General features: G+C 34.2%; 1 protein-coding gene and 1 pseudogene across 1 annotated transcript; both read left to right on the top strand.

Annotated features, from left to right (window-relative positions):
- The window catches only part of LOC128169979 (uncharacterized), a 45,496-nt pseudogene extending 40,014 nt beyond the window's left edge, over positions 1–5,482 (top strand).
- Positions 5,483–5,558: 76 nt separating this feature from the next.
- LOC128169977 (uncharacterized) lies at positions 5,559–11,543 on the top strand. The gene is made up of 5 exons (XM_052835987.1): positions 5,559–5,606; positions 7,205–7,304; positions 7,698–7,871; positions 9,230–9,463; positions 11,317–11,543. The coding sequence occupies exons 1-5, from the start codon at positions 5,559–5,561 to the stop codon at positions 11,541–11,543; spliced, it is 783 nt and encodes a 260-aa protein (XP_052691947.1).

An 11,543-nucleotide genomic window follows, 5' to 3' on the forward strand; every position in this document is an offset into this window, starting at 1 on the left:
GATCACGAATTTTACACCATATCCATGTATCAAATAGTTCGCAAATGAAAAAATGTCTTGTACAATGACCTGTGCTGGTCAAGTTGTCGCATTGTTACCCCCTACAACAACAAGAACAAATAAAGTAGGAACTGTCGAAAACGCGCACAATCTGGACGAGTTAGCAAGTCCGTAAATAGACAACCGCTTGGCCCCGAAAACACACACTAATTTTTTTCTTCATCGAGACCCAAGTTTTCATACACAGGGTTTTGTAAAATAAATCGTTCCAATTGTTTTGCACACTGACGTTCGATCCGCCATTTTGACTGTTTACAAATTATCAGTACATACCCCGGGCGCTGATGGTAAAAACTTACACTGCACACATATTTTAACACTTACTCTAACTAAATAACAAAGTTCCAAAGCAAATCCTCCCGCGTCCAATACTTCTCAAACTATCGGAAAGCACATGGCCGGGAATTTAACTTTACAAAGTGATCAATATCTTAGGTTACGAAAACACGTCCTTCTCACACTTCAGTAAAAACAAAAGTGATCGAAATACTCTCATTTCATTGGCTAATGACAAGTTACAAGCACAGGCATTTATTAATAGGTACAGGATGGACAAATTAGCTAAAATAACCATAAAAAACGGAACTTAAATTAGAATTTCTAAAAATAGAACTAGAGATACAATGACATAAAACATATTAAATGGCAATAATATTTCATGGTTTTTCTTTGTTCGATTGTTTTCAATTGGTGTTTAATGGATTGGAAAATCTGATATTTCTGTTTGTATTTATCATTTACTGTGTTTATTTGTTGAGTAGGTCTTAAATGAGCTTCCCTATATAACGGTATATAAAAAGCAATATCGCGTAATATCGACGTTTTATCTCTTAATAACGACTTTGAAAAGTCGTAATAACAACTTTTTATCTCGTAATAACGACTTTTTATCACGTAATAATGACGTAAATTGTGTTGGTTTTGAACATTTTCTTCCCATCGAAATTAACTTTATAGAATGATTTTATGTTTTCTTTCCAAACTTAGTTTACTTTTGGTGAAGCGCGATTTGTTAGTTACCTGTGGATATGTAAGTGTAGTATAACATATTTTAACCGGCTTCATTTGTTATGCTTATAAAAAACATGATGAGAAAAAGATATGCTAGTTATGTTTTATCAGAAAATATAATGATCTTTTGGAAAATCAGTGCGAGAAAAAGGCAATCGAAAAAAATCTGCGCTGGCAGTGTTCCTTTTCGTTCTCTGGATACAGCTCTTTTCAATTCTTTTCCAATAGACATCCTAACTGTTAATCAATATTGCTGACACTACAGGTTCTTATTGGGTCACAAGATCACTTTCCTCTCATAATCTTTGCCTGCTCCCTTATCTTTGAAACGGGCACTTGCTAGGATCATTTCTAGAATTCCTGAACTGAATCGTCATTTTTTGAAACCGGTAGAAAGTCTTTAATATCTACCTTGGTCTTGTTCAATGCTCATATCAATGTTTTTTCAGAACACGTGAGATGGTTATCCACATGTTGTTTTTGTCATCTTCCCGGCTGCAACAGCGTTGAAAGCAAGCTCTGAGTAGTACAAGACGAAATTGGGTTGTCCTTATTTTACAGTATTTGTTTTGTCAAAAGATGTGGCATGTTACCTTTGGCATGAAGCGGAGGGAGATTTAACAGCAAATGCATTTGCCTCATGTGTAACTGGTTATGTACATGTAGATAATCTTGATGAGAGAATCGAAGAAGTCACCGTGTACAGTGTTGGATGCACTTATCAAAATAGAATGCTGTGCTAGCTAAAGCCTTATTAAAAGTATCACATGACAACATAATTCGTATTGTTCCGAAGATTTTGGAAAAAGGACAAATTGAGATGTAAAGTGTTCAAAGTATGATTGAGAGGAAACTCCACACCGAACCGATCTATAATCCACAAAATTATCGATTCGACCTGGAACAAAGCTGGCGAACCAACCGTTACGATCTTAGGGTTATTCCTGTAAAAAATGGCTATTTGTTTCCTCCCAAACAAATTTACAGAACATATTTCATACCAAACACTTCTGTTTTGTAAATTTTGTAAACCTGTATTGAATTTCAGCGAACCACAAAAGTGCCTTTCAAAACCATGATATGACAGTCTTAATGTGAGATTTGAAATCTTAAACCAACAAAACAATGTAATTGAATAAAACATAATCACAAAACCAAACAACTTAAAATTAACAATACACCTTTGATTGCCAAAAAGAATAGACCAACATAAAAATATAAAAATTCAAATACGGTTCAAACTAATTGAATCACATTGAATGAAAAATCTACTCACCAGCGTTCTGCCCTATTTTCACAGTTCCATCCTGCAAAGTCGCAAACTTCAACAAAATGAATTCATTTCTTGTCTAATAGTCTGCAAGTGCTTCTCATTCACTGACATAGTCGTCTTGAATGAAGAATCGGGCCAAAACCAGATCCCACCATTGGCATATCTTCGCACCAACAATTCTTCAAGAACGCACACCGTCAGTGGTGATGGTCCCCGCCAAAACAATAATCAATTCCAATTAGATTCATGTCCAATATAACAGATAAACAACTCTAAAATCCAAAGGTTTGTACATTGCATTTAAACCAAGACAAAATCAAGTTAAAATGTATATATAAGGAAATAAATCCAAAGTAAAAAGAACTCATCAGTTTACAGTAAAGCACGCTTATAACGAAGTGCCAGGGACGGCGATTTTACCAGTCAGGATGTGATTGTAATCCGTCATATTGAAAAGTAACTGATTATAATGATTTCTGCTAACCTACAGACTTACAATTTTTATAAAAAAAATTAATGAAATACAGTCATATTAATTTTTCAAAGGTTACTTTATATGTTAAAATAAACTTTAAAAAAAATATGACTGTTTTCACAAGAACTCATCATTTTTAAATAAATTGGAAATTCTGGGCGCACTGAATTATCTCATTTGTTTTAATAGGCGCACTAATTTAGTTTGGTTTCAACTGTGAGTTAAGGTACAATGAGGTAAATGGGTTGGAAGAGTTAACTTTGAAATAGAAATATGATGAGAACAAGTCATTTGTACAAAATTAAAAAGATGTGTTCATTATGCAGTCAGTAGAAATTACAATAATCAGTCCTTTTTCAATATGTTGGCTCTCGGTCACATACCTGACTGTTTACTGCGTAATAAGCGTAGTTCGTTATATCCATCCAATTTACAACATGTAATAAATTCAGGGGCAATACAAATCACTTAGCTGTAAGCGTCAATTCATAAGCGTGTTCGCTTTAACCGATTTTTATTGTATACATAAAATATTTGCATAATCAAACAAATTATTCCAAAATCTGATCAGTAATCCCCCCTTTTAGCCTAATCAATATAAAAACGAGTCATGAAATCCAGCCACATTAAATGGCAATACTTTTTCACCAACTTAGCAGTTTCATTCGGTAATATATCGACGAGATGTAAGGCCACTTTATTGCGTGGACCCTGAGGTCCACGCAGAAAATATATAAGCGAGGTTAAACCGGATGCTATGGGGAAAATTCAGCCTGCGCATGAGCTAGCCTGGTTCCTGTGCGTAATGGGTAGCTCAGGGAAACAGGCTTATACAAGTTTATCTGAATCGCGATCGGGATTCCATGCCATATGCACACATAAAGTTCAAAGGGCGCTGTAATTGTAAAGTTGTCGGTAAACAGTAGTCAGTACAGATTGCGTGGACCCTGAGGTCCACGCAGAAAATATATAAGCGAGGTTAAACCGGATGCTATGGGGAAAATTCAGCCTGCGCATGAGCTAGCCTGGTTCCTGTGCGTAATGGGTAGCTCAGGGAACCAGGCTAGCACAAGTTTATCTGAATCGGGATCGGGATTCCATGCCATATGCACACATAAAGTTCAAAGGGCGCTGTAATTGTAAAGTTGTCGGTAAACAGTAGTCAGTACAGAAACAAAGTATTCCTTTTAAAGAAATAATCGGCATGTGATATGAACTGTCAGTATTATGAAATAAGTAAATGTTATGCCGAAACTACAACATGCATCAAATAGCATAATTTGCAATGTTTTGTTGTTTTCCCATCGTCGGTGACCCACGTGTGATTCATATCGATTCTCTCCATAGAAAATTTGTGGACTCAAAACCGTGGTTTGCGACGATGTTGTTTTCCGTATACACATGTAACTTAACTTTACTTTTATAGTAGGTGAGGCTAGAGTACTTCCCGATTAAAAATTTTTAAGCATTTAAGTGTGATTGAATAATTATGTCACTGTATAAAAGTTTAAATCTCAAGAAAAAAAGTTTAAATCTCAAGAAAAATGCATCAAAATATGATATTAATTTAAACAAAGCTGTCACTGCATAGTTAACAAAGTAGTGCGAATCGTAATGTGTGCGCAAATAGTAGAATTTGCCGAATGCCTGATACTGTACATGCAGACTTCATTAATAGATAGATCATAATTATTTTAGAAGTAAGAACCCTTTAAATTCTGAGATAGAAAGTAAGGGCTATACATATACGTAATCAAACGTACAAATTTAGTGGTTAAAAGTAGGCGGCTAGAGTCGGTGGAAACTTTGATTATCTTAAGGCTTTCACGTTTTCGTTGGAAACACATGCAAATGGTCCACGTATTGTAGTCCTTTTTTTTAAAGGACAGCAACTTGTTTTTCGGATTTTGTGAATAAGTGTCTCACATGAATACCGGGAAAATAAAGCACATACTAGGCGAAGCCTCACTGTCTACGAGATTGATCAACCCGATATATTTCTGTAGTCGGTCAGTAACTACATGTAACGTAATAAGAGTTACCTACTTCTTAGCTTTCTGAACATTGATATGAATGTGACACGCGCAATTCAATAAATACATAACAGTAAACCTCAGTTAAATACAATGTTAAATCCATTTGAAAAGCCGATGTTCTATACCTTTTAATGAAGCTGTATTACTGATCTCAAAAAAGCTGTATTGCTGCATCAGTGATTTCTATGCATTATGTATGCTTTATTGACGCATTTCTTTAATTACCTTTAACTCACCGATATGGTTGACTGACTATAACTATTGAAAACAAAGTTGTTCTTTTATGTTTTCAAATTAATTATCAAATATTTTTTATGGTTATAATGCTTATAATTGCTCATTAGTCAAAACACCCTGACTGTTAAATATATACTCCATTTAAATTCTAACGGGTCCCGATTTTTAAAGGAGTTTTCTTTCTCCTGAAATTTTCTCCTACCGTACAATGCTTATCTTCAGATATCTGTGGTTTATATACAGTTTTCTTGTGCCGTGTTATGGAAGCCTAAAGCCGGGCTTCTCTCAACTCCAGCGAGGACACAGACTGGACAGGAAACTAATCCAATCCTTCACAGATCTCAGTTTCCTGGACTGTGTGATAAAATGTCTAGTAACACCCCGGTGTAAATCTGTCAACTATTTCAAAGGGGCTAATTTCTGTGAAATTAATTACGAAAATAAGACGACAGCAGAGAGTAACTACATGGACAATGCTGGATGGGTGTACAGTGAAAAGGAGCACTGGCCTAAGGTAAACATTTTAAAGATGTGATTTACCATCAATTAGACTATTTTATTTATTAATTACCATCCAGTCTAGATAAATGGTCTCATCAAATTAAGTTTATTTCAATTTATTCTTCCCCAACATGATAACTTCCTTGTACCAAGTGAACATTCGTTCCAAATATTTAAAAGTCATAGTTGTAGCGGTTTGTGAAGATTCTACATTAGAATCATTTAACTTTAACCAGTTAATTAACTAAAAATAATTGACAACCAAGCCGATATATACCTTTCGAAATAAATTACGTTTTCCATTTAAATTCTTTAATGTAATTACCAAAAATAAAGAAACGTTTTTCTGCTATGTCCAAGAGTTTTCACATAATGATTATCTCTGCCATGAAAAACATATTGTTTAAAACCACTTTAAATCGAAAAAAATAATACTTGACATGATAAAAATAAGTAGTAGAACAATTTCATTATACTGATTTTACTCAAGCAGAAAAAATATTCAACCATTTTAAAAATTGATAAATGTATCACACTCTGGTTTTCACCGTCGTGATGTTTAGGAAATAGCTCAGCAGATGTGTGGCTATGTGATGTACTCACGTTCACAATACCTAAGAAATCAAAATCTAAATCCTTAGAAATTAATTAAAAGATGTTTAGTTGGAAAGTCCAAGATAATGAATGAAATACACAAATAATAATAGCATGTTATAAAAATCAAAGAGATAACATTTGTTCCGAAACACAATTAAAACAGAACAATAGACATAAAAAGAAATAAAAACCATACGAGCATAGCGCTTACCTAAAACATGATCCCTAAGTGTGAACATTGTCGATTAATTATAAAGTATCGAAAAATATGATTAAATAATGACTTAAATTTGTCTTGTAAATTTAGCGGGAAAAGTTTCTATTTTCGTTTTTGTTTATGCTAACTTATTTATCTCCTCGCGCAGAAGAGTTCTATTTAGCAAGGCGCGGTTAAGTTTAAATAGACGAAAAGTTAAATCTTTAAGGAATAAATTTTAGAATAGAAATTAATACGCAATAAGCATAATTTAAAGTGTAGATTTAAAAGATAACAAAGTTATTTAATTAAGGCGGACAATTTATTTTAGATAATGTTACACATAAATTTGTTTTCAAGGCCGTTAACAGCATTCACCTACTCGTAATAAACAAAACTGATACTGTTATTTAACGTGCTCCTGTTACGGTCTTAGTGGCTGCTAGTCTAAATTGGCAAAACGGAATGAACACTTTTTTTTAAAATTCAGGAAAGAGATACATTTCGAAAAAATTGTTTACGTGGACTTTAACTTTAAGGACTGAGAATTTTTTTTATAAATATTATCAATAGTGTTATGAAAATTCAGACCGAGGGCGCATCTACTGACATCGACGATCCTACAATAAATGACACGTGTTAGAAAAACATTTATCAAGTACAATCACTCTAAATCCTATAAAACACTGTAACATACACATTCTAAAACAAAAGCAAGTAGTTTGGCACCTTTAGATTGCAATCAGACCTTTAATACGTTTAAATATTACAATAAGCTAATTATTATATATTACGTTAATGAATATCATTTATTGTAGGGTCTTGCTGGAGCTTGTTCAAACTCGAACTGTCAACTCAACGAGACATGTAAACACAAGAGATATTCTGAGGATAAATTCTTTGAATGTGTTTTGTCCGGTAATATCACCAATTTTCTCTATTTAACGTACACATTAGTATTTATATGAGTAGCATAAAAACTTAATATATGTCATTTTTTTTTTTAAAAAAACGTAGTTTATCTTTAGCTGAATATTAGAATAACATGAATAAACAAGATTTCTTCAATATAAATGGGTACATGTATATTATATTCTGCAAACTGGACTTACGGATAACATTGTCGTAAATTCTTTTAAGTCCTCTTATAGTCTATCCTTTAATATTCCTAGCGTCGATATGTAATCAAGCAGCATATGAAATACGATTATACTTTTGATCTTTGTTAGGTATACGTTATTACCAAGGATATTGATTTGATTTATCTAAAGTTAACACTTGCTGGTTTTTAAATGTTCCTTTATTCATAAGACTGTGGAATACCCGATCTAAATGGAATATACCTGAATACAACACGACGTGAGGACGCCATTGGTATACACAGGAGGATACACGCCTCGTGTGCTGACGGATACTCCCAGTCTGGTTCAGGGCGGCTGAACTGTCAATCAAACGGAGAGTGGAAATACGACATTGTCTGTGAAGGTGAGGGGTTAAATGGTTAATTGGGTTTATTCAACGTAGCTCATTACACCAAGGATTATACATTTTTAAGACACTATTTCACAATATGTTGATTTACACTATTTTGTTAAGGTTTTTGTAACAATCAAATTGATTGAATAACGTCATAGATCAACGGATAAAGAAGCGGACTAGTGAACCGCTTAATTCACAAGTTCCTGAGGCTTTTGATTATATTTTGTGAATAATTTGTCGAAAATTACATATTAATATTTATCATGTTGTCTTTTGCTATTAATTACTTTTCCGCTGAATTGAATAAAATTGCAAGGAGTACTGTGGCACCTTAAATATTCCATTTGAAAATAAAATTTAATTTTTTTTTTTCAAAATACGCAATTACTGAACCATATTCACAGCGCCAGCAAAAACAAACAGTATAGCGACAAGAAATAAATTGTTAATGAAGCATGAAGTTTACAAAAAGTATTTTTTAAAGAAATCGATTAAAAATATTAACGGTGAATGGCTACTTCAGCATAAATAAAATTAAGCACAGAAAATAGCACAGTAAGGTATGTATTGAATTTTTCAAACGATTAATCTTTTTATATACTACAAAATAATATTCCGCGCAAGGACGGGATATAACAATATATAGAAGGCAATTTACATAGTCCAGTCTGATAGTGTTTTTCGCGTTAACAAAATTTGCAGGTTTCATTTGTGTGGAGCGTCGTGCCCAATGTTGCATATCCGAAAATGACACGACTTGACGATCCAGGATACATGTTTGTACATAGTAATTTGTTGATCGAAAATGATACCTAGGTCTTTACTACATTTTTACCTATATTATCACCCAGTTTGAGGTGGTAAATACATATTTATGGATTTATTTTCATTACGGGAAAGAAGGTGTGTGGTGCGTCGTACTTTTTTTCAAAATTCTGTTCTTTATCATTTTATTTCAGTTTTTAATAGGCAAAAAATCATGTTTTGATAAAAAGGGCAAAAACTAAATCACATTACACATTTTATATCACCTGCCCAACGAGAACACTATGTGTGAATACGTCATAACATGCCGTTATGTCACTGGTATATTGGATGATTACGATGTACCATTCTACTTGAAATTAGAAAGAAATTCAAAAACTTATGTTAAATTAAGTATAATTTTCGAGTGGAGGGAGTGAACAGTCTTATTTTGTAAAACAATATACAGACGCATACTTAGGGATGCGTCATCTACACATTTAAAAGCACATTCTAATTAACAGTCAAGTAAACGGCATTTTTTATCAAATTATTTACAATGTATATATTGTATTTCAATTTACATATTTTAATATTAACATTAAAACCTTGCTAATCAGTTCCAGTTCCATTGGAGCTTGCATTTGGTAAACCTGCTGAACAATCGTCAACGTATTTATTACATGGGCCCGAGTATGCAGTAGATGGTAACAATGGTACAAACCTTATCCTAGACAACTGTGCACACACAGGTGATGGCGACACAAATCCGTGGTGGATGGTGGATCTGCAGGCTGTGTATTCCATCAAATCTGTCAGAATGCTCAACAGAGGAATGGATGAATACGGAACGGGTAAGCGTACAGAGAAATGACATTGAAAAATTGAAATATCTTGGGTGTAGACATGTCTTTTGTTTAATGTTATCTTCATTTAATATGCTGTTGTGACCTCAAATAAAACTTATTAACAAATGATTGCAATTGTTTTCGTTTTGAAGAAGTTCATATTTTATATAAGTAATGTAGTAACATGTATATTTTATTTTAAAATACTGCAGTTTTCTTAATTAGTTTTTAGCTCACCTGAGCTGAAAGCTCAAGTGAGCTATTCTGATCACAATTTGTCTGTCGTCCGTCTGTCTTTCTGTAAACTTTTCACATCTTCAACATCTTCTCAAGAACCACTGGACCACTTTCAACTAAACTTAGCACAAAGCATCCTTAGCCTATGGGGATTCAAAGTTGTGAAAATTAAGGATCATGCCCTTTTGCAAAGGGAGATAATTAGGAATTTAAGAAATTTTCGAGACATTTTCAAAAATCTTCTTCTCATGAACCATAAGACCAGGATAGCTGAATCTTGTGTGATAGCATCCTTAGGTAGTGTAGATTTTAAGTTGTGAAAATCATGACCTCCGGCGGTCGGGTGGGGCCACAATGGGGGGTCGAAGTTTAACATAGGAATATACATTTTTTTGTATAGTGTAAATCTTTAAAAATCTTCTTCTCAGAAACTAATCGGCCAGCAAAGCTGAAACATATGTGGAAGCATTCCCAGGTAGTCTAGATACAAAGTTGTGATAATCATGACCCCAGGGGTAGGGTGGGGCCACAATGAGGGGTCGAAATTTTACATCGAAATAAATAGAGTAAATCTTTAAAACTAATCAGCCAGGAAAGCTGACACTTGTGTGGAAGCATCCTCAGGTAGTGTTAATTTAAATTTGTGAAAATCATGACCCCTGGGGGTCGAAGTTTAACATATGAATATATAGAGTAAATCTTTTAAAATCTTCTTCTCAAAAACTAATCAAGAAAGCTGAAACTTATGTGGAAGCATCCCCAGGTAGTGTATATTCAATGTTGTGAAAATCATAACCCCGGGGTAGGATGGGGCCACAATGGGGGGAGGGGGGGGGGGTCGAAGTTTAACAGGAATATATAGAATCAATCTTTAAAAATCTTCTTCTAGAAACTAATCAGCCAGGAAAGCTGACACTTTTGTGGAAGCATCCTCAGTTAGTGTAGATTCAAAGTTGTGAAGATCATGACCCCCGGGGGTAGGTTTGGGCCACACTGGAGGGTCAAAGTTTAACATAGGAATATATAGAGTGAATCTTTAAAAATCTTCTTCTCAGAAACTAATCAGCCAGGAAAGCTGAAACTTGTGTGTAAGCATCCTCAAGTTGTGTAGATTCAAAGTTGTGAAAATCATGATCCCCAAGGGTAGGGTGGGGCCACAATGGGGGTCAAAGTTTAACAAAGAAATATACAGAGTAAATCTTTAAAAATCTTCTTCTCAGAAACTAATCAGCCAGATGATTCTTTACAATTGTTAAGAGTTTGGGCCCAGGACAATTCTTTGGCCTCACAAGAAGGTTCAGAGTTTGATGTTGGTTTATATCCCATATATAAACTATTGTTAAGAATCATTTTGAGAATTGCAATGCTCAACATATGATATGACTATAAAATCAACCTGTTAGAAAAGGGACAAATGATTATTAACAAAAGAATATCCAGGGGGAAAATGGATTTTATTTATACAGAATCTACATGTATTATTGTACATTGTCCAGATAGTTTGTATTATGACTCCATTAAGCTGATTTTATCATACCTATTGTTCCTCAGGTGAACGATGTGGTCCATGGGCCTCTTGTTTTAATTTTTTTCATTGACACCTATAATTTTACTAATTTAAGATGTGTCATTCCGGCTGCAAGATGTTACCGTCACTGTTGGACTGACAGAATCAGATGTCAACACTCCCTGTGGTTTCTTTGCTGGTCCTGGTACTCTGTCACAGCTGGTGGTCATCGACTGTCCGACGTCACCACAGGGGAGATTCGTAAAGATCTCCAAGACAACTGAGTATCTCACTCTTTGTGAAGTTGACGTGTTTGGATTCTCCCTTTTATCCTTATCATAA

Source organism: Crassostrea angulata, unplaced genomic scaffold (assembly GCF_025612915.1).
Source record: "Crassostrea angulata isolate pt1a10 unplaced genomic scaffold, ASM2561291v2 HiC_scaffold_271, whole genome shotgun sequence".
NCBI lineage: Eukaryota > Metazoa > Mollusca > Bivalvia > Ostreida > Ostreidae > Magallana > Magallana angulata.

Bases quoted from the DNA above. Each gene is read 5' to 3' on its own strand.
- LOC128169977 (XM_052835987.1), top strand. From the start codon at position 5,559: ATGGACAATGCTGGATGGGTGTACAGTGAAAAGGAGCACTGGCCTAAG. The intron at 7,305-7,697 runs GTAATATCACCA...TTTATTCATAAG, and splicing joins CTTTGAATGTGTTTTGTCCG to ACTGTGGAATACCCGATCTA. The intron at 9,464-11,316 runs GTAAGCGTACAG...TACTAATTTAAG, and splicing joins AATGGATGAATACGGAACGG to ATGTGTCATTCCGGCTGCAA.